Raw genomic sequence first — 24543 nt, forward strand, 5'->3', positions numbered from 1 at the left:
TATAAGTGCAGGTGAGAGAAATCTCTCTCTCTCTCTCTCTCTCTCTCTCTCTCTCTCTCTCTCTCTCTACATACACACACACATATATATATACTGTATATATATATATATATAAATATATATATATATATATATATATATATATATATATATATATATATATATATATATATATATACTGTATATATATATATATATATATATATATATATATATATATATATATATATATATATATATACATACATATATATATATATATATATATATATATATATATATATATATATATGTGTGTGTGTGTGTGTGTGTGTGTATGTGTGTGTTCGTTTCTGCATTAACTTTCATCACATTATCACGATGGGTTTCCTTTGTTTATAATGACCTCCTCAGTAACAATATTACATAATATCCTCCTACCATTTTATTCTAGCTTTATCTTTTTATGCATCCCCATTTTTAGTGTCAACGCAGAATCTGTATTTTAGGAACTTTTCAATATTGGTTAAATCATGTTTTCAACTTTTTATAGGACTTTTGATCTCTAACTTGACATCAAATCATATTAGTAGCCAATGGGTGAAGATATCGCTGTTCTGACTTTCGGTTATCACTGATAACCTATGCAGGTTTTCAGAAACATTTATTGTTTGAGATCATATTATACTGTAAAAAAAATTGTGGGGCGGGGGGGGGGGGGGGGGGGGAGAGCCATGTTAGGGTTGATGCTAATATATCTAGTCGTCGAGAATGATCACATGCAAGTTACAGAATTCTTGGGAGATATTGTAATCTGAGGTAATATTTTACCGCTGCTTATAAAGATATCACCATTTTCTACTTACAAATAATATCAGCCTTCCCATAACGAATAACTTTGTTCATACGAACAAGTATTGGACGCAATTCTTATAATTCATCTCTTTGATTAATAGCTCTCAAAGTCTTGGAAAATTTAGGAAGATCCAAGATTCAGCAGGACATTTTCCTCGAGAGTAAGTGGAGGGATTTGTTTTTATCCAGAATCCTTCTGCAGAGTACCAATATTCCTGTCAGCTACTCCCTGACTAGAGCTATTCCTGTCTGCTACTCCCTGACCTAAAACTATTCCTATTAAATACTCGCTGACCTAAAGCTATTTCTGTCAGCTTTTCCTTGAGCTGAAGCTATTCCCTGATCTAAATCTATTCCTATCAGCTACTCCTTGACCTAAAGCTATTCCTGTCAGGTACTCCCTGACCCAAAGCTATTCCTGTCAGCGACTCCCTGACCCAATGCTATTCCTGTCAGCGACTCCCTGCCCTAAATCTATTCCTATCAGCTACTCCCTGACCTGAAGCTCTTCCTGACAGGTTCTCCCTGATCCAAAGATATTCCTGCCTGCTATTCCCTGACCCAAAACTATTCCTATCAGCTACTCCCTGACCTAAAGCTATTTCTGTTGTCAGCTATTCCCTGACCTAAAGCTATTCCTATCAGCTGCTCCCTGACCTAAAGCTATTCTGTTGTCTATTCCCTGACCTAAAGCTATTCCTATCAGCTACTCCCTGACCCAAAGCTATTCCTGTCAGCGACTCCCTGCCCTAAATCTATCTATTCCTATCAGCTACTCCCTGACCTAAAGCTACTCCTGTCAAGTACTCCCTGATCCAAAGCTATTCCTGTCAGCTACTCCCTGACCTAAAGCATTCCTGTCAGGTACTCCCTGACCCAAAGCTATTCTTATCAGCTATTCCCTGACCCAAAGCTATTCCTGTCAGGTACTCCCTGACCCAAACCTAAAACAGTCAGGTACTCTCTGATTCAAAGCTATTCCTATCAGCTACTCCCTGACCTAAAGCTATTCCTGTCAGGTACTCCCTGACCCAAAGCTATTCTTATCAGCTATTCCCTGACCCAAAGCTATTCCTGTCAGGTACTCCCTGACCCAAACCTAAAACAGTCAGGTACTCTCTGATTCAAAGCTATTCCTATCAGCTACTCCCTGACCTAAAGCTATTCCTGTCAGGTACTCCCTGACCCAAAGCTATTCCTGTCAGCTATTCCCTGACCCAAAGCTATTCCTGTCAGGTACTCCCTGACCCAAACCTAAACCAGTCAGCTACTCTCTGATTTAAAGCTATTCCTGTCAGCTACTCCCTGCCCTAAAGCTATTCCTGTCAGGTACTCTCTGACCCAAAGCTATTCCTATCAGCTACTCCCTGACCAAAGCTATTCCTGTCAGGTACTCCCTGACCCAAAGCTATTCCCGTCAGCTACTTCCCTGACCCAAAGCTATTCCTGTCAGGTACTCCCTGACCCAAAGCTATTCCTCTCAGCTACTCCCTGATTATAAAGCTATTCCTGTCAGCACTCCCTGACCTTAAAGCTATTCCTGTCAGGTACTCCCTGACCCAAAGCTATCCTCAGCTATCCCTGACCTAAAGCTATTCCTGTCAGGTACTCCCTGACCCAAAGCAGCTACTTCAAAGCTATTCCTGTCAGCTACTCCCTGCCTAAAGCTATTCCTGTCAGGTACTCCCTGACCCAAAGCTAATTCCTATCAGCTACTCCCTGACCTAAAGCTATTCCTGTCAGGTACTCCCTGACCCAAAGCTATTCCTATCAGCTACTCCCTGACCTAAAGCTATTCCTGTCAGGTACTCCCTGACCCAAAGCTATTCCTATCAGCTACTCCCTGACCTAAAGCTATTCCTCTCAGGTACTCCCTGACCCAAAGCTATTCCTATCAGCTACTCCCTGACCTAAAGCTATTCCTGTCAGGTACTCCCTGACCCAAAGCTAATCCTATCAGCTACTCCCTCGCCTAAAGCTATTCCTATCAGCAACTCCCTGACCTAAAGGTATTCGTGTCAGGTACTCCCTGACCCAAAGCTATACCTGTCAGCTATTCCCTGACCCAAAGCTATTCCTATCAGCTATTCCCTGACCCAAAGCTAATCCTATCAGCTACTCCCTCGCCTAAAGCTATTCCTATCAGCAACTCCCTGACCTAAAGGTATTCGTGTCAGGTACTCCCTGACCCAAAGCTATACCTGTCAGATATTCCCTGACCCAAAGTTATTCCTATCAGCTACTCCCTGCCCTAAAGCTATCTGTATCAGCGACTCCCTGACCTAAAGGTATTCCCGTCAGGTACTACCTAATCGAAAGCTATTCCTGTCAGCTATTCCCTGACCCAAACCTAAACCAGTCAGCTACTCTCTAATCTAAAGCTATTCCTGTCAGCTATTCCCTGACCCAAACCTAAACCAGTCAGCTACTCTCTAATCCAAAGCTATTCCTGTCAGCTATTCCCTGACCCAAACCTAAACCAGTCAGCTACTCTCTAATCTAAAGCTATTCCTGTCAGGTACTCCCTGACCCAAACCTAAACCAGTCAGCTACTCTCTGAATCCAAAGCTATTCCTGTCAGGTACTCCCTGACCCTAAAGCTATTCCTACTCAGCTGACTCCCTGATACTATCCAAAGCTATTCCTATCAGCTACTCCCTGACCTAAATCTATTCCTGTCAGTACTCCCTGACCCAAAGCTATTCTCAGTCAGCTATTTCCTGACCCAAAACTATACCTGTCAGGTACTCCCTAACCCAAACCTAAACCAGTCAGCTACTCTCTGATTTAAAGCTATTCCTGTCAGCAACTCCCTGCCCTAAAGCTATTCCTGTCAGGTACTCCCTGACCCAAAGCTAATCCTATCAGCTACTCCCTGACCTAAAGCTATTCCTGTCAGCTACTCCCTGACCCAAAGCTATTCCTATCAGCTACTCCCTAACTTAAAGCTATTCCTGTCAGCTACTCCCTGACCTAAAGCTATTCCTGTCAGGTACTCCCTGACCCAAAGCTATTCCTATCAGCTACTCCCTGACATAAAGCTATTCCTGTCAGGTACTCCCTGACCCAAAGCTATTCCTATCAGCTACTCCCTAACGTAAAGCTATTCCTCTTAGGTTCTCCCTGACCCAAAGCTATTCCTGTCAGCTATTCCCTGACCCAAAGCTAATCCTATCAGCTACTCCCTCGCCTAAAGCTATTCCTATCAGCAACTCCCTGACCTAAAGGTATTTGTGTCAGGTACTCCCTGACCCAAAGCTATTCCTGTCAGCTATTCCCTGACCCAAAGCTATTCCTATCAGCTACTCCCTGCCCTAAAGCTATTCCTGTATCAGCTACTCCCTGACCTAAAGGTATTCCCGTCAGGTACTCCCTAATCGAAAGCTATTCCTGTCAGCTATTCCCTGACCCAAACCTAAACCAGTCAGCTACTCTCTAATCTAAAGCTATTCCTGTCAGCTACTCCCTGACCCAAACCTAACCCAGTCAGCTACTCTCTAATCCAAAGCTATTCCTGTCAGCTATTCCCTGACCCAAACTATTCCTAGTCAGCTACTCCCTACCAAAGCTATTCCTGTCAGCTATTCCCTGACCCAAACCTAAACCAGTCAGCTACTCCTAATCCAAAGCTATTCCTGTCAGCTATTCCCTGACCCAAACCTAAACCAGTCAGCTACTCTCTAATCTAAAGCTATTCCTGTCAGTACTCCCTGCCCTAAATCTATTCCTGTCAGATACTCCAAGATCCAAAGTTAATCCTATCAGCTACTCCCTGACCTAAAGTTATTCCTGTCAGGTACTCCCTTACCCAAAGCTATTCCTGTCAGCTATCCCTGACCCAAAGCTATTCCTATCAGCTACTTCCCTGCCTAAATCTATTCCTCTTAGCAACTCCCTGACCTAAAGGTATTCCTGTCAGGTACTCCCTGACCCAAAGCTATTCCTGTCAGCTATTCCCTGACCCAAAGCTATTCCTATCAGCTACTCCCTGCCCTAAAGCTATTTGTATCAGCGACTCCCTGACCTGAAAGGTATTCCTGTCAGATACTCCCTACCGAAGCTGTTCCTGTCAGGTACTCCCTGATCCAAAGTAATTCCTATCAGCTACTCCCTGACCTAAAGCTATTCTGTCAGGTATTCCCTGACCCAAAGTATTCCTATCAGCTACTCCCTGACCTAAAGCTATTCCTGTCAGGTACTCCCTAACCCAAAGCTATTCCTGTCAGCTACTCCCTGACCCAAAGCTATTCCTATCAGCTACTCCTTGACCTATAGCTATTCCTATCAGGTACTCCCTGACCTAAAGGTATTCTGTCAGGTACTCCCTGACCCAAAGCTATTTCTGTCAGCTATTCCCTGACCCAAAGCAATTCCTATCAGCTACTCCCTGACCCTAAAGCTATTCGTATCAGCACTCCCAGACTTAAAGCTATTCCTGTCAGATACTCCCTAATCCAAAGCTATTCCTGTCAGGTACTCCGTGACCCAAACCAAAACCAGTCAGCTACTCCTGATAAAGCTATTCCTGTCAGGTACTCCCTCCTCTAATGCTATTCCTCTAACTACTCCCTGACCTAAACTATTCCTGTCAGGTGCTCCCTGACCCAAAGCTATTCCTATCAGCTACTCCCTGACCCAAAGCTATTCCTGTCAGCTACTCCCTGACCCAAACTATTCCTATCAGCTACTCCCTGACCTAAAGCTATTCCTGTCAGGTACTCCCTGACCCAAAGCTATTCCTGTCAGCTACTTCCCTGATCCAAAGCTATTCCTTTCAGCTACTCAAGCTATTTCTATCAGCTACTCCCTGACCTAAAGCTATTCCTGTCAGCTATTCCCTGACCCAAAGCTATTCCTATCAGCTACTCCCTACCCTAAAGCTATTCGTATCAGCGGCTCCCTGACCTAAAGTATTCCTGTCAGGTACTCCCTAATCCAAAGCTATTCCTGTCAGGTACTCCCTGACCCAAACCTAAACCAGTTAGCTACTCTCTGATTTAAAGCTATTCCCTGTAAGCGACTCCCGGCCCTAAAGCTATTCATCTCGCTACTCCCTGACCTAAAGCTATTCCTATCAGCTACTCCCTGACCTAAAGCTATTCCTACAGGTACTCCCTGACCCAAAGCTATTCCTGTCAGGTATTCCCTAACCCAAAGCTATTCCTATCAGCTACTCCCTGACCTAAAGCTATTCCTATCAGCGACTCCCTGACCTAAAGCTATTCCTGTCAGGTACTCCCTAATCCAAAGCTATTCTGTCAGCTACTCCCTGACCCAACCTAAACCAGTCAGCTACTCTCTGATCTAAAGCTATTCCTGTCAGCGACTCCCTGACCCAAAGCTAAACCATCAGCTACTCCTGACCAAAGCTATTCCTGTCAGGTACTCCCTGACCAAAGCTAATCCTATCAGCTACTCCCTGACTAAAGCTATTCTGTCAGGTACTCCCTGATCCAAAGCTAATCCATTAGCTACTCCCTGACATAAAGCTATTCCTGTCAGGTACTCCCTGATCCAAAGCTATTCCTATCAGCTACTCCCTGACCTAAATCTATTCCTGTCAGGTACTCCCTGATCCAAAGCTATTCCTATCAGCTACTCCCTGACCTAAAGCTATTCCTGTCAGCTACTCCCTGACCCAAAGCTATTCCTATCAGCTACTCCCTGACCTAAAGCTATTCCTGTCAGCTACTCCCTGACCCAAAGCTATTCCTGTCAGTACTCCCTGACCTAAAGCTATTCCTATCAGCGACTCCCTGACCTAAAGCTATTCCTGTCAGGTACTCCCTGAACCCAAAGCTATCCTGTCAGCTACTTCCCTGACCCAAAGCTATTCCTATTAGCTACTCCCTGCCTTAAATCTATTTGTATCAGCGACTCCTTGAACTAAAGGTATTATTGGCAGATATCCCTAATCCAAAGCTATTCCTGTCAGGTACTCCCTGATCCAACGCTAATCATATCAGCTACTCCCTGACGTAAAGCTATTGTTGTCAGGTACTCCCTGACCCAAAGCTATTCCTACCAGCTACTCCCTGACCTAAAGCTATTCCAGTCAGGTACTCCCTACCCAAAGCTATTCCTGTCAGCTAATCCCTGACCCAAAGCTATTCCTATCAGCTACTCCCTCGCTAAAGCTATTCCTATCAGCTACTCCCTGACCTAAAGGTATTCTTGCCAGGTACTCCCTGACCCAAAGCTATTCCTGTCAGCTATTCCTTGACCCAAGGCAATACCTATCAGCTGCTCCTTGCCCTAAAGCTATTCGTATCAGCACTCCCTGACTTGAAGGTATTCCTGTTAGATACTCCCTAATCCAAAGCTATTCATTTCAGGTACTCCATGACCCAAACCTAAACCAGTCAGCTACTCTCTGATTTAAAGCTATTCCTGTCAGGTACTCCCTGCCCTAAAGCTATTCCTCTAACCCACTCCCTGACTTATAACTAGACATGTCAGGAGTCCCTGACCCAAAGCTATTCCTATCAGCTACTCCCTGACCTAAAGCTATTCCTGTCAGGTACTCCCTGACTCAAAGCTATTCCTATCAGCTACTCCCTGACCTAAAGCTATTCCTGCCAGGTACTCCCTGACCCAAAGCTATTCCTGTAAGTTATTCCCTGACCCAAAGCTATTCCTATCAGCTACTCCCTCGCCTAAAGCTATTCCTATCTGCGACTCCCTGACCTGAATGTATTCCTGTCAGGTACTCCCTAATCCAAAGCTATTCCTGTCAGGTACTCCCTGACCCAAACCTAAACCAGTCAGCTACTCTCTGATCTAAAGCTATTCCTGTCAGCGATTCCCTGCCCTAAAGCTATTCCTGTCAGGTACTCCCTGATCCAAAGCTAATCCTATCTTCTACTCCCTGACCCTAAGCTATTCCTGTCAGGTACTCCGTGATCCAAAGCTAATCCTATTAGCTACTCCTTGATGTAAAGCTATTCCTGTCAGGTACTCCCTGATCCAAAGCTATTCCTATCAGCTACTAAAGCTATTCCTATCAGCTACTCCCTGATATAAAGCTATTCTTGTCAGGTACTCCCTGATCCAAAGCTAATCTTATCAGCTACTCCCTGACCTAAAGCTATTCTTGTCTGGTAATCCCAGAACCAAAGTTAATACTATCAGTTACTCCCTGACCTAAAGCTATTCCTACCAGGTACTCCCTGCCCTAAAGCTATTCCTATCAGCTAATCCCTGACCTAAAGCTATTCTGTCAGGTACTCCCTAATCCAAACCTAATCATATCACCTACTATTTGAACTAAAGCTATTCCTGTCAGGTACTCTTTGATACAAAGCTAATCCTATCAGATACTCCTTGATCTAAAGTTATTCCTGTCAGGTACTCCCTCTGCTACTCAAAGCTATTTCTATCAGCTACTCCCAGAACGGAAGGTATTCCTGTCAGGTACTCCGTGATCCAAAGCTAATCCTATCAGCTACTCCCTGACCTAAAGCTATTCCTGACAGGTACTCCCTGACGCAAAGCTATTCCTGTCAGCTATTCCCTGACCCAAAGCTATTCCTATCAGCTACTCCCTGCCCAAAAGCTATTCCTATCAGCGGCTCCCTGACCTAAAAGTATTCCTGTCAGGTACTCCCTAATCCGAAGCTATTCCTGTCAGGTACTCCCTGACCCAAACCTAAACCAGTTAGCTACTCTCTGATTTAAAGCTATTCCTGTAAGCTACTCCCGGCCTTAAAGCTATTCACTCTGCTACTCCCTGACTTATCAGCTATTCTGTCAGGTACTCCCTGACCCAAAGCTAATCCTATCAGCTACTCCCTGACCTAAAGCTATTCTGTCAGGTACTCCCTGACCCAAAGCTATTCCTATGTCAGCTATCCCTGACCCAAAGCTATTCCTTATCAGCTATTCCCTCGCCTAAAGCTATTCCTATCAGTGACTCTAGTACCTAAAGGTATTCCTGTCAGGTACTCCCTAAACCAAAGCTATTTCTGTCAGGTACTCCCTGACCCAAACCTAAACCAGTCAGCTACTCTCTGATCTAAAGCTATTCCTGTCAGCGACTCCCTGCCCTAAAGCTATTCCTATCAGCTACTCCATGACCTAAAGCTATTCCTGTCAGGTACTCCCTGATCCAGAGGTAATCCCATTAGCTTCTCTCTGACATAGAGCTATTCCTGTCAGGTACTCCCTGATCCAAAGCTATTCCTATCAGCTAATCCCTGACCTAAATCTATTCCTGTCAGGTACTCCATGATCCAAAGTTTATCCTATTAGCTACTCCCTGACCTAAAGCTATTCCTGTCAGGTACTCCCTTACCCAAAGCTTTTCCTGTCAGCTATTCCCTGACCCAAAGCCATTCCTATCACCTACTCCTTCGCCTAAAGCTATTCCTATTAGCGACTCCCTGACCTAAAGGTATTTCTGTCTGGTACTCCCTGACCCAAAGCTATTCTTATCAGCCACTCCCTGACCTAAAGCTACTCCTGTCAGGTACTCCCTAACCCAAAGCTATTCGTGTCAGCTAATCCATGACCCAAAGCTATTCCTATCACCTACTCCCTCGCCTAAGCTATACCTATCAGGTAGTCCCTGACCTAAAGGTATTCTTGTCAGGTACTCCCTGGACCCAAAGCTATTCCTTTCAGCTATTCCCTGACCCAAAGCATTTCCTATCAGCTACTCCCTGCCCTAAAGCCATTTGTATCAGCGACTCCTTGACCTGAAGGTATTCCTGTCAGATACTCCCTAATCTAAAGCTGTTCCTGTCAGGTACCCCCTGATCCAAAGCTAATCCTATCAGCTACTCCCTGACCTAAAGCTATTGCTGTCAGGTACTCCCTAACCCAAATCTATTCCTGTCAGCTAATCCCTGACCCAAAGCTATTCCTATTAGCTACTCCCTCGCCTAAAGCTATTCCTATCAGCTACTCCCTGACCTAAAGCTATTCATATCAGCAACTCCCTGACTTAAATGTATTCCTGTTAAATACTCCATAATTCAAAGCTATTCCTGTCAGCTACTCCCTGACCCAAACCTAAACCAGTCAGCTACTCTCTGATCTAAAGCTATTCCTGTCAACGACTCCCAGCCCTAAAGCTATTCCTGTCAGGTACTCCTTGATCCAAAGCTAATCCTATATGCTACTCCCTGACATAAAGCTATTCATGTCATGTACTCCCTGATCCAAAGCTAATCCTATTAGCTACTCCCTGATGTAAAGCTATTACTGTCAGGTACTCCCTGATCCAAAGCTATTCCTATCAGCTACTAAAGCTATTCCTATCAGCTACTCCCTGATATAAAGCTATTCCTGTTAGGTACTCCCTGATCCAAAGCTAATCATATCAGCTACTCCCTGATCTAAAGCTATTCCTGTCAGGTAATCCCAGATCCAAAGTTAATCCTATCAGCTACTCCCTGACCTGAAGCTATTCCTACCAGCTACTCCCTGCCCTAAAGCTATTCCTATCAGCTAATCCCTGACCTAAAGCTATTGTTGTCGGGTACTCCCTAATCCAAAGCTAATCCTATCACCTACTATCTGACCTAAAGCTATTCCTGTCAGGTATTCCCTTATACAAAGCTAATCCTATCAGATACTCCTTGATCTAAAGTTATTCCTGTCAGGTACTCCCTGACCCAAAGCTATTCCTATCAGCTATTCCCTCGCCTGAAGCTATTCCTATCAGCGACTGCCGGACCTAAAGGTATTCCTGTCAGGTATTCCCTAATCCAAAGCTATTTCTGTTAGGTACTCCCTGACCCAAACCTAAACCAGTCAGCTACTCTCTGATCTAAAGCTATTCCTGTCAGCGACTCCCTGCCCTAAAGCTATTCCTTTCAGCTACTCCCCGACCTAAAGCTATTCTTGTTAGGTACTCCCTGATCCAAAGCTAATCTTATCAGCTACTCCCTGACCTAAAGCTATTCATGTCAGGTATTCCCTGATTCAGAGGTAATCCCATTAGCTACTCTCTGACATAAAGCTATTCCTGTCAGGTACTCCCTGATCCAAGGCTATTCCTATCAGCTAATCCCTGACCTAAATCTATTCCTGTCAGGTACTCCATGATCCAAAGTTTATCCTATTAGCTCTTCCCTGACCTAAAGCTATTCCTGTCAGGTACTCCCTGACCCAAAGTTATTCCTGTCAGCTATTCCCTGACCCAAAGCTATTCCTATCACCTACTCCCTCGCCTAAAGCTATTCCTATTAGCGACTCCCTGACCTAAAAGGTATTCCTGTCAGGTACTCCCTGACCCAAAGATATTCCTATCAGCCACTCCCTAACCTAAAGCTATTCCTGTCAGGTACTCCCTAACCCAAAGCTATTCCTGTCACCTATTCCCTGACCCGAAGCTATTCCTATCAGCTACTTCCTCGCCTAAATTTATTCCTTTCAGCGACTCCCTGACATAAAGGTATTCCTGTCAGGTACTCCCTGACCCAAAACTATTCCTGTCAGCTATTCCCTGACCCAAAGCTATTCCTATCAGCTACTCCCTGCCCTAAAGCTATTTGTATCAGCGACTCCTTGACCTAAAGGTATTCCTGTCAGATACTCCCTAATCTAAAGCTGTTCCTGTCAGGTACCCCCTGATCCAAAGCTAATCCTATCATATACTCCCTGACTTAAAGCTATAGCTGTCAGGTGCTCCCTAACCCAAAGCTATTCCTGTCAGCTAATCCCTGACCCAAAGCTATTCTTATTAGCTACTCCCTCGCCTAAAGCTATTCCTATCAGCTACTCCCTGACCTGAAGGTATTCTTGTCAGGTACTCCCTGACCCAAAGCTATTCCTGTCAGCTATTCCCTGACCCAAAGCATTTCCTATCAGCTACTCCCTGCCCTAAAGCTATTTGTATCAGCGACTCCTTGACCTGAAGGTATTCCTGTCAGATACTCCCTAATCTAAAGCTGTTCCTGTCAGGTACCCCCTGATCCAAAGCTAATCCTATCATATACTCCCTGACTTAAAGCTACTGCTGTCAGGTACTCCCTAACCCAAAGCTATTCCTGTCAGCTAATCCCTGACCCAAAGCTATTCCTATTAGCTACTCCCTCGCCTAAAGCTATTCCTATCAGCTACTCCCTGACCTAAAGCTATTCGTATCAGCAACTCCCTGACTTAAATGTCTTCCTGTTAAATACTCCCTAATCCAAAGCTATTCCTGTCAGGTACTCCCTGACCCAAACCTAAACCAGTCAGCTACTCTCTGATCTAAAGCTATTCCTGTCAACTACTCCCTGTCATAAAGCTATTCCTGTCAGGTACTCCCTGATCCAAAGCTAATACTATCTGCACTCCCTGATATAAAGCTATTCCTGTCATGTACTCCCTGATCCAAAGCTATTACCATCAGCTACTAAAGCTATTCCTATCAGCTACTCCCTGATATAAGCTATTCCTGTTAGGTACTCCCTGATCCAAAGCTAATCATATCAGCTACTCCCTGATCTAAAGCTATTCCTACCAGCTACTCCCTCCCTAAAGCTATTCCTATCAGCTACTCCCTGCCCTAAAGCTATTCCTATCAGCTAATCCCTGACCTAAAGCTATTGCCATCGGGTACTCCCTAATCCAAAGCTAATCCTATCACCTACTATCTGACCTAAAGCTATTCCTGTCAGGTATTCCCTTATACAAAGCTAATCCTATCAGATACTCCTTGATCTAAAGTTATTCCTGTCAGGTACTCCCTGACCCAAAGGTATTCCTATCAGGTACTCAGGCTATTTTTATCAGCTACTGCCAGACCTGAAGATATTCCTGTCAGGTACTCCGTGATCCTAAGCTAATCCTATCAGCTACTCCCTGACCTAAAGCTAATCCTGTCCGGTACTCCCTGACCCAAAGCTATTCCTGTCACCTATTCCCTGACCCAAATCTATTCCTATCAGCTACTCCCTGCCCTAAAGCTATTCGTATCAGTAGTTCCCTGACCTAAAAATATTCCTGTCAGGTACTCCCTAATCCAAAGCTATTTCTGTTAGGTACTCCCTGACCCAAACCTAAACCAGTTAGTCACTCTCTGATTTAAAGCTATTCCTGTAAGCGACTCCCGGCCCTAAAGCTATTCATCTCAGCTACTCCTTGACTTATAACTATTCATGACAGGTGCTCCCTGACCCAAAGCTAATCCTATCAGCTACTCCCTGACCTAAAGCTCTTGCTGTCAGGTACTCCCTAACCCAAAGCTATTCCTATCAGCTACTCCCTGACCTAAAGCTATTCCTGTCAGGTACTCCCTGACCCAAAGCTATTCCTATCAGCTACTCCCTGACCTAAAGCTATTCCTGTCAGGTACTCCCTGACCCAAAGCTATTCCTGTCAGCTATTCCCTGACCCAAAGCTATTCCTAACAGCTACTCCCTCACCTAAAGCTATTTGTATCAGCGACTCCCTGACCTAAAGGTATTCCTGTCAAGTACTCCCTAATCCAAAGCTATTTCTGTCAGGTACTCCCTGACCCAATCCTAAACCAGTCAGCTACTCTTGATCTAAAGTTATTCCTGTCAGTGACTCCCTGCCCTAAAGCTATTGCTATCAGCTACTCCCTGACCTAAAGCTATTCTCGTCAGGTACTCCCTGATCCAAAGCTAATCTTATCAGCTACTCCCTGACCTAAAGCTATTCTGTCAGGTACTCCCTGATCCAAAGGTAATCCCATTAGCTACTCCCTGACATAAAGCTATTCCTGTCAGGTACTCCCTGATCCAAAGCTATTCCTATCAGCTACTAAAGCTATTCCTATCAGCTACTAAAGCTATTCCTATCAGCTACTCCCTGACCTAAAGCTATTCCTCTCAGGTAGTCCATGATCCAAAGCTAATCCCATTAGCTACTCCCTGACATAAAGCTATTCCTGTTAGGTACTCCCTGATCCAAAGCTATTCCTATCAGCTACGAAAGCTATTCCTATCAGCTACTCCCTGACCTAAAGCTATTCCTGTCAGGTAATACCTGATCCAAAGCTAATACTATTTTCTACTCCCTGACATAAAGCTATTCCTATCACCTACTCCCTGCCCTAAAGCTATTCCTATCAGCTACTCCCTGACCTAAAGCTATTCCTGTCAGGTACTCCCTGATTTAAAGCTAATCCCATCAGCTACTCCCTGACCTAAAGCTATTCTTGTCAGGCATTTCCTGATCCAAAGCTAATCCTATCAGCTACTCCCTGACCTAAAATTATTCCTGTCAGGTACTCCCTGATCCAAAGCTTTTCCTATCAGCTACTCGAGCTATTCCTATCAGCTACTCCCTGACCTAAAGCTATTCCTATCAGGTATTCCCTGATCCAAAGCTAATTGTATCTGCTACTCCCTGACCTGAAGCTATTCTTGTCAGGTACTCCCTGACCCAAACCTAAACCAGTCAGCTACTCTTTGATCTAAAATTATTCCTGTCAGTGACTACCTGACCTAAAGCTATTCTTATCAGCTACTCCTTGACCTAAACCTAAACCTGTCAGCTACTATTTGATCTAAAGCTATTCCTGTTAGCAAGTTCCTGCCCTAATGCTATTCCGATCAGCTTCTCCCTGACCTAAAGCTAATCATGTCAGGTACTCCCTGACCCAATTCTAATCTTATCACCTACTCCCTGACCTAAAGCTATTCCTATCAGCTACTCCCTGACCTAAAGCTATTCTTGTCAGCTACTCCCTGAACCAAAGCTATTCCTGTCAGCTACTTCCAGACCCAAAGCTATTCATATCAGTACTCCCTGATACAAAGCTATTCCTGTCAGTACTCCCTGACCTAAAGCTATTTCTGTCAGCTACTCCCTGATAAAGCTATTCCTACAGCTACTCCCTGACCAAAGCTATTCCTGTCAGCTACTCCCTGACCCAAAGCATATATCAGCTACTCCCTGACAAAGCTATTCCTATCAGCTACTCCCTGACCTAAAGCTATTCTGTAGGTACTCCCTGACCAAAGCTATTCCTGTCAGCTACTCCTGACCCAAAGCTATTTCTTTCAGCTACTCTCCTGACCTAAAGCTATTCCTCAGCTACTCCCTGACCCAAAGCTATTCTATCAGCTACTCCCTGACCTAAAGCTATTCTTGTCGGTACTCCCTGAATCCAAAGCTATTCCTGTCAGCTACTCCCTGACCCAAACCTAAACCAGTCAGCTACTCTCTGATTAAAGCTATTCCTGTCAGCTACTCCCTGGCTAAAGCTATTCCTCTCAGCTACTCCCTGACCTATTCAAAGCTATTCCTATCAGCTACTCCCTGACCTAAAGCTATTCCTGTCAGGTACTCCCTGACCAAAGCTATTCCTGTCAGCTACTCCCTGACCCAAACCTAAACCAGTCAGCTACTCTCTGATTGAAAGCTATTCCTGTCAGCTACTCCCTGCCCTAAAGCTATTCCTCTCAGCTACTCCCTGACTTAAACTATTCATATCAGGTGTCCCTGACCCAAAGCTAATCCTATCAGCTACTGTCCCTGACCTAAAGCTATTCCTGTCAGGTACTCCCTGATCCAAAGCTATTCTATCAGCTACTCCCTGACCTAAAGCTATTCCTGTCAGGTACTCCCTGACCCAAAGCTATTCCTGTCAGCTACTCCCTGACCCAAAGCTATTCCTATCAGCTACTCCCTGCCTAAAGCTATTCCTATCAGCAACTCCCTGACCTAAAGCTATTCCTCTCAGGTACTCCCTGACCCAAAGCTATTCCTGTCAGCTACTCCCTGACCCAAAGCTATTCCTATCAGCTACTCCCTGCCTAAAGCTATTCCGTATCAGCGACTCCCTGACCTAAAGCTATTCCTGTCAGGTACTCCCTGACCAAAGCTATTCCTGTCAGTATTCCCTGACCCAAAGCTAACCTATCAGCTACTCCTCATCTAAAGCTATTCCTGTCAGCGACTCCCTGACCCTAAAGCTATTCCTATCAGCTACTCCCTGACCTAAAGCTATTCCTGTCAGGTACTCCATGATCCAAAGCTAATCCCTGACCTAAAGCTATTCCTGTCAGGTACTCCCTGACCCAAAGCTATTCCTGTCAGCTACTCCCTGACCCAAAGCTATTCCTATCAGGTACTCCCTAACCCAAAGCTATTCCTGTCAGCTATTCCTGACTCAAAGCTATACTTATCAGCTACTCCTTGCCTAAAGCTATTCCTATCAGCGACTCCCTGACCTAAAGCTATTCCTGTCAGGTACTCCCTGACCCAAAGCTATTCCTGTCAGCTACTCCCTGACCCAAAGCTATTCCTATCAGGTACTCCCTGCCCTAAAGCTATTCCTGTATCAGCACTCCCTGACCTAAAGCTATTCCTGTCAGCTACTCCCTAATCCAAATCTATTCCTATGTCAGGTACTCCCTGACCAAAGCTATCCTATCAGCTACTCCCTGCTTACAGGTACTCCCTGACCCAAAGCTATTCCTATCAGCTACTCCCTGACCTAAAGGTATTCCTATCAGGTACTCCCTACCCAAAGCTATTCCTTGTCAGCTATCCCTGACTAAAGCTATTCCTATCAGCTACTCCCTGCCTAAAGCTATTCGTATCAGCTACTCCCTGACCTAAAGGCATTCCTGTCAGGTACTCCCTGACCCAAAGCTATTCCTTGTCAGCTATTCCCTGACCCAAAGCTAATTCCTATCAGCTACTCCTTGCCCTAAAGCTATTCGTATCAGCGACTCCCTGACCTAAAGGTATTCCTATCAGATACTCCCTGAATCTAAAGGTTTCTTGTCTGGTACTCCCTGACTAAAGCTATCATGTCAGCTCCTTGACCCAAACTACCAGTCAGCTACTCTGAAAAGCTATTCCTGTCAGCGACTCCCTTCCCTAAAGCTATTCCTCAGCTACTCCCTGACTAAAGCTAGTTCTTGTCAGGTACTCCCTGACCCAAAGCTATTCCTATCAGCTACTCCCTGACCTAAAGCTATTCCTGTCAGGTACTCCCTGACCCAAAGCTATTCTGTCAGCTAATCCCTGACCCAAAGCTATTCCTATCAGCTACTCCCTCAGCTAAAGCTATTCCTTTCAGCGACTCCCTGACCTAAGGTATTCCTGTCAGGTACTCCCTACCCAAACCTAAACCAGACAGCCAATCCCTGACCTAAGCTATTCCTGTCAGTACTCCCTGACCCAAAGCTATCCTATCAGCTACTCCCTGACCTAAAGTATTCATATCAGCTACTCCCTGACCTAAGCTATTCCTATCAGCTATTAAAGCTATTCCTATCAGCTACTCTTACCTAAAGCTATTCCGTCAGGTACTCCCTGATCCAAAGCTATTCCTATCAGCTACTCCCTGACCTAAAGCTATTCTGTCAGGTACTCCCTGACCAAAGCTATCCTATCAGCTACTCCCTGACCTAAAGCTATTCCTGTCAGGTACTCCCTACCCAAAGCTATTCCTGTCAGCTACTCCCTGACCTAAAGCTATTCCTATCAGCTACTCCCTGACCTAAAGCTATTCCTATCAGCTACTCCCTGACCTAAAGCTATTCGTATCAGCTACTCCCTGACTAAAGCTTCTTGTTAAATACTCCCTAATCCAAAGCTATTCCTGTCAGGTACTCCCTGACCCAAAGCCTAAACCAGTCAGCTACTCTCTGATCTAAAGCTATTCCTGTCAACTACTCCCTGTCATAAAGCTATTCCTGTCAGGTACTCCCTGATCCAAAGCTAATCTATCTGCACTCCCTGATAAAGCTATTCCTGTCAGTACTCCCTGATCCAAAGCTATTACCATCAGCTACTAAAGCTATTCCTATCAGCTACTCCCTGATATAAGCTATTCCTGTTAGGTACTCCCTGATCCAAAGCTAATCATATCAGCTACTCCCTGATCTAAAGCTATTCCTGTCAGCTACTCCCTGCCCTAAAGCTATTCCTATCAGCTACTCCCTGCCCTAAAGCTATTCCTATCAGCTAATCCCTGACCTAAAGCTATTGCCATCGGGTACTCCCTAATCCAAAGCTAATCCTATCACCTACTATCTGACCTAAAGCTATTCCTGTCAGGTATTCCCTTATACAAAGCTAATCCTATCAGATACTCCTTGATCTAAAGTTATTCCTGTCAGGTACTCCCTGACCCAAAGCTATTCCTATCAGGTACTCAGGCTATTTTTATCAGCTACTGCCAGACCTGAAGATATTCCTGTCAGGTACTCCGTGATCCTAAAGCTAATCCTATCAGCTACTCCCTGACCTAAAGCTAATCCTGTCCGGTACTCCCTGACCCAAAGCTATTCCTGTCACCTATTCCCTGACCCAAATCTATTCCTATCAGCTACTCCCTGCCCTAAAGCTACTCGTATCAGTAGTTCCCTGACCTAAAAATATTCCTGTCAGGTACTCCCTAATCCAAAGCTATTTCTGTTAGGTACTCCCTGACCCAAACCTAAACCAGTTAGTCACTCTCTGATTTAAAGCTATTCCTGTAAGCGACTCCCGGCCCTAAAGCTATTCATCTCAGCTACTCCTGACTTATAACTATTCATGACAGGTGCTCCCTGACCCAAAGCTAATCCTATCAGCTACTCCCTGACCTAAAGCTATTGCTGTCAGGTACTCCCTAACCCAAAGCTATTCCTATCAGCTACTCCCTGACCTTAAGCTATTCCTGTCAGGTACTCCCTGACCCAAAGCTATTCCTATCAGCTACTCCCTGACGTAAAGCTATTCCTGTCAGGTACTCCCTGACCCAAAGCTATTCCTGTCAGCTATTCCCTGACCCAAAGCTATTCCTAACAGCTACTCCCTCACCTAAAGCTATTTGTATCAGCGACTCCCTGACCTAAAGGTATTCCTGTCAAGTACTCCCTAATCCAAAGCTATTTCTGTCAGGTACTCCCTGACCCAATCCTAAACCAGTCAGCTACTCTATGATCTAAAGTTATTCCTGTCAGTGACTCCCTGCCCTAAAGCTATTGCTATCAGCTACTCCCTGACCTAAAGCTATTCTCGTCAGGTACTCCCTGATCCAAAGCTAATCTTATCAGCTACTCCCTGACCTAAAGCTATTCCTGTCAGGTACTCCCTGATCCAAAGGTAATCCCATTAGCTACTCCCTGACATAAAGCTATTCCTGTCAGGTACTCCCTGATCCAAAGCTATTCCTATCAGCTACTAAAGCTATTCATATCAGCTACTAAAGCTATTCCTATCAGCTACTCCCTGACCTAAAGCTATTCCTCTCAGGTAGTCCATGATCCAAAGCTAATCCCATTAGCTACTCCCTGACATAAAGCTATTCCTGTTAGGTACTCCCTGATCCAAAGCTATTCCTATCAGCTACGAAAGCTATTCCTATCAGCTACTCCCTGACCTAAAGCTATTCCTGTCAGGTAATACCTGATCCAAAGCTAATACTATTTTCTACTCCCTGACATACAGCTATTCCTATCACCTACTCCCTGCCCTAAAACTATTCCTATCAGCTACTCCCTGACCTAAAGCTATTCCTGTCAGGTACTCCCTGATTTAAAGCTAATCCCATCAGCTACTCCCTGACCTAAAGCTATTCTTGTCAGGCATTTCCTGATCCAAAGCTAATCCTATCAGCTACTCCCTGACCTAAAATTATTCTTGTCAGGTACTCCCTGATCCAATGCTTTTCCTATCAGCTACTCGAGCTATTCCTATCAGCTACTCCCTGACCTAAAGCTATTCCTATCAGGTATTCCCTGATCCAAAGCTAATTGTATCTGCCACTCCCTGACCTGAAGCTATTCTTGTCAGGTACTCCCTGACCCAAACCTAAACCAGTCAGCTACTCTTTGATCTAAAATTATTCCTGTCAGTGACTACCTGACCTAAAGCTATTCTTATCAGCTACTCCTTGACCTAAACCTAAACCTGTCAGCTACTATTTGATCTAAAGCTATTCCTGTTAGCAAGTTCCTGCCCTAATGCTATTCCGATCAGCTTCTCCCTGACCTAAAGCTAATCATGTCAGGTACTCCCTGACCCAATTCTAATCTTATCACCTACTCCCTAACCTAAAGCTATTCCTATCAGCTACTCCCTGACCTAAAGCTATTCTTGTCAGCTACTCCCTGAACCAAAGCTATTCCTGTCAGCTACTACCAGACCCAAAGCTATTCATATCAGGTACTCCCTGATACAAAGCTATTCCTGTCAGTCACTCCCTGACCCAAAGCTATTTCTGTAGAGTACTCCCTGATTCAAAGCTATTCCTACCAGCTACTCGCTGACCCAAAGCTTCTGTCAGCTACTCCCTGACCTAAGGATAATACTTTCAGCTACTCCCAGACATGAAGCTATTCCTATCAGCTACTCCCTAACCTAATGCTATTCTTGTTAGGTACACCCTGACCGAAAGCTATTCCTGTCAGCTACACCCTGACCCATAGCTATTTCTTTCAGCAACTCTCTGGCTAAAGCTATTCCCCTCAGCTAATCCCTGACCCAAAGCTATTCTGGCCAGCTACTCCCTGACCCAAAGCTATTTATGTCGGGTACTCCTTAATCCAAAGCTATTCCTGTTAGCTACTCCCTGACCCAAACCTAAACCAGTCAGCTACTCTCTGATTGAAAGCTATTCCTGTCAGCTACTCCCTGTCATAAAGCTATTCCTCTCAACTACTACCTGACTTATAACTATTCAAAGCTATTCCTATCAGCTAGTCCCTGACCTAAAGCTATTCCTGTCAGGTACTCCCTGACCCAAAGTTATTCCCATCAGCTATTCCCTGACCCAAACCTAAACCAGTCAGCTACTCTCTGATTTAAAGCTATTCCTGTCAGCGACTCCCTGCCCTAAAGCTATCCCTCTCAGCTACTCCCTGACTTAAAACTATTCATATCAGGTGTTCCCTGACCCAAAGCTAATCCTATTAGCTACTGTCTGACCTAAAGCTATTCCTGTCAGGTACTCCCTGATCCAAAGCTATTCTTATCACCTACTCCCTGACCTAAAGCTATTCCTGTCAGGTACTCCCTGACCCAAAGCTATTCCTGTCAGCTATTCCCTGACCCAAAGCTATTCCTATCAGCTACTCCCTCGCCTAAAGCTATTCCTATCAGCAACTCCCTGACCTAAAGGTATTCCTCTCAGGTACTCCCTGGCCCAAAGCCATTCCTGTCAGCTATTCCCTGACCCAAAGCTATTCCTATCAGCTACTCCCTGCCTTAAAGCTATCCGTATCAGCGACTCCCTGACCTAAAAGTATTCCTGTCAGGTACTCCCTAATCCAAAGCTATTCCTGTCAGTTATTCCCTGACCCAAACCGGAACCAGTCATCTACTCTCTCATCTAAAGCTATTCCTGTTAGCGACTCCCTGCCCTAAAGCTATTCCTATCAGCTACTCCCTGACCTAAAGCTATTCCTGTCAGGTACTCCATGATCCAAAGCTAATCCCTGACCTAAAGCTATTCCTGTCAGGTACTCCCTGACCCAAAGCTATTCCTGTCAGCTACTCCCTAACCCAAAGCTATTCCTATCAGGTACTCCCTAACCCAAAGCTATTCCTGTCAGCTATTCCTTGACTCAAAGCTATACTTATCAGCTACTTCCTTGCCTGAATCTATTCCTATCAGCGACTCCCTGACCTAAAGGTATTCCTGTCAGGTACTCCCTGACCCAAAGCTATTCCTGTCAGCTATTCCCTGACCCAAAGCTCTTCCTATCAGATACTCCCTGCCCTAAAGCTATTTGTATCAGCAACTCCTTGACCTAAAGGTATTCCTGTCAGATACTCCCTAATCCAAATCTGTTTATGTCAGGTACTCCCTGATCCAAAGGTAATCCTATCAGCTACTCCCTGCTTACAGGTACTCCCTGACCCAAAGCTATTCCTATCTGCTACTCCCTGACCTAAAGGTATTCCTATCAGGTACTCCCTAACCCAAAGCTATTCTTGTCAGCTAATCCCTTACTCAAAGCTATTCCTCTCAGCTACTCCTTCGCCTAATGCTATTCGTATCAGCTACTCCCTGACCTAAAGGCATTCTTGTCAGGTACTCCCTGACCCAAAGCTATTCTTGTCAGCTATTTCCTGACCCAAAGCAATTCCTATCAGCTACTCCTTGCCCTAAAGCTATTCGTATCAGCGACTCCCTGACCTAAAGGTATTCCTATCAGATACTCCCTAATCTAAAGGTTTTCTTGTCTGGTACTCCCTGACTTATAACTAGTCATGTCAGGTGCTCCTTGACCCAAACCTAAACCAGTCAGCTAATCTCTGATTTAAAGCTATTCCTGTCAGCGACTCCCTTCCCTAAAGCTATTCCTCTGAGCTACTCCCTGACTTATGACTAGTCTTGTCAGGTGCTTCTTGGCCCAAAGCTCTTCCTATCAGCTACTCCCTGACCTGAAGCTATTCCTGTCAGGTACTCCCTGACCCAAAGCTATTCTTGTCAGTAATTCCCTTACCCAAAGCTATTCCTATCAGCTTCTCCCTCAGCTAAAGCTATTCCTTTCAGCGACTCCCTGACCTAAGGGTATTCCTGTCAGGTACTCCCTCACCCAAACCTAAACCAGACAGCCAATCCCTGACCTATAGCTATTCCTGTCAGTTACTCCCTGACCCAAAGCTAATCCTATCAGCTACTCCCTGACCTAAAGTTATTCATATGAGCTACTCCCTGACCTATAGCTATTCCTATCAGCTATTAAAGCTATTCCTATCAGCTATTCTCTTACCTAAAGCTATTCCGGTCAGGTACTCCCTGATCCAAATCTATTCCTATCAGCTACTCCCTGACCTAAAGCTATTCTTGTCAGGTATTCCCTGATCCAAAGCTAATCCTATCAGCTACTCCCTGACCTAAAGCTATTCCTGTCAGGTACTCCCTGATCCAAAGCTAATCCTACCAGCTACTCACTGACCTAAAGCTATTCCTGTCAGGTACTCCCTGACCCAAACCCAAACCAATCAGCTACTCTTTGATCTAAAATTATTCCTGTCAGCGACTCCTGACCTAAAGCTATTCCTATCAGCTACTCATTGACCTAAACCTAAACCTGTCAGGTACTATTTGATCTAAAGCTATTCCTGTCAGCAACTTCCTGCCCTAAAGCTATTCCTATCAGCTACTCCCTGACCTAAAGCTAATCATGTCAGGTACTCCCTGACCCAAAGCTAATATTATCAACTACTCCCTAACCTAAAGCTATTCCTATAAGCTACTCTCTGACCAAAAGCTATTTCTATCAGCCACTCCTTGACCTAAAGCTATTTCTGTCAGGTACTTCGTGACCCAAAGCTAAACCAGTCAGCCCTGACATAAAGTTATTCCTGTCAGCTACTCCCTGACATAAAGCTATTCCTATCAGCTACTTCCTGTGCTAAAGCTATTCTTGTCAGCTACTCCCTGATCCAAAGCTATTCCTGTCAGCTACTTCCTAACCCAAAGCTATTCTTGTTGTGTACTCCCTAATACAAAGCTATTCCTATCAGTCACTCCCTGACCCAAAGCTATTTCTGTAGAATACTCCCTGATTCAAAGTTATTTCTACTAGCTACTCCCTGACCTAAGGATAATCCTGTCAGCTACTCCCAGACCTAAAGCTATTCTTGTCAACTACTCCCTAACCTAATGCTATTCTTGTTAGGTACATCCTAACCGAAAGCTATTCGTGTCAGCTACCCTCTAACTTGAAGCTATTCCTGTCAGCTACACCCTGACCCATAGCTATTCCTGTCAGCTATTCTCTGGCCTAAAGCTATTCCTATCAGCGACTCCTTGACCTAAAGTTATTCCTGTCAGGTACTCCCTGACCTAAAACTATTCCTGTTAGCTATTCCCTGACCCAGAGCTATTCCTATCAGCTACTCCCTGCCCTAAAGCTATTCGTATCAACGACTTCCTGACCTAAAGGCATTCCTTTCTGGTACTCCCTAATCTAAAGCCATTCCTGTCAGGTACTCCCTGACCCAAACCTAAACCAGTCAGCTACTCTCTGATCTAAAGCTATTCCTGTCAGCAACTCCCTGCCCTAAAGCTATTCTTATCAGCTACTCCCTGACCTCAAGCTATTCTCGTCAGGTACTCCCTGATCCAAAGCTAATCTTATCAGCTACTCCCTGACCTAAAGCTATTCCTGTCAGGTACTCCCTGATCCAAAGCTAATCCCATTAGCTACTCCCTGATCCAAAGGTATTCCCATTAGCTACTCCCTGACATGAAACTATTCCTGTCAGGTACTCCCTGTTCCAAAGCTATTTCTATCAGCTACTAAGCTATTCCTATCAGCTACTCGCTGACCTCAAGCTATTCCTCTCAGGTACTCCCTGATCCAAAGCTAATCCTATCAGCTACTCCCTGAACTAAAGCTATTCATATCAGCTACTCCCTGACCTATGGCTATTCCTATCAGCTACTAAAGCTATTCCTATCAGCTACTCCCTGACCTAAAGATATTCCTGTCAGGTAATCCCTGATCCAAAGCTAATACTATCAGTGTCTCCCTGCCCTAAAGCTAATCATATCAGCTACTCCCTGACCTAAAGCTATTCCTGTCAGGTACTCCCTGACCCAAAGCTATTCCTATCAGCTACTCCCTGACCTAAAGCTATTTCTGTCAGGTACTCCCTGACCCAAAGCTATTCCCATCGGCTACTCCCTGGCCTAAAGCTATTTCTGTCAGGTACTCCCTGACCAAAAGCTATTCCTGTCAGCTATTCCCTGACCTAAAACTATTCCTATCAGCTACTCCCTCGCCTAATGCTATTCCTATCAGCAACTCCCTGACCTAAATGTATTCCTGTCAGTTACTCCCTAACCCA

At 44.9% G+C, this 24543-nt stretch overlaps 1 protein-coding gene across 2 annotated transcripts in view; it reads left to right on the forward strand.

Annotated features, from left to right (window-relative positions):
* The window catches only part of LOC137640316 (proteoglycan 4-like), a 49036-nt gene that overhangs the window by 14235 nt on the left and 10258 nt on the right, over positions 1-24543 (forward strand). For both annotated transcript variants that reach the window (XM_068372948.1, XM_068372949.1), the window contains exon 3: positions 1-11. This exon is cut by the window's left edge and continues 113 nt beyond it. In XM_068372948.1, coding sequence (XP_068229049.1) covers positions 1-11 — 11 coding nt within the window. The remainder of the gene's footprint in view (positions 12-24543) is intronic.

Source organism: Palaemon carinicauda, chromosome 4, assembly GCF_036898095.1.
Source record: "Palaemon carinicauda isolate YSFRI2023 chromosome 4, ASM3689809v2, whole genome shotgun sequence".
Taxonomy (NCBI): Eukaryota; Metazoa; Arthropoda; class Malacostraca; order Decapoda; family Palaemonidae; genus Palaemon; species Palaemon carinicauda.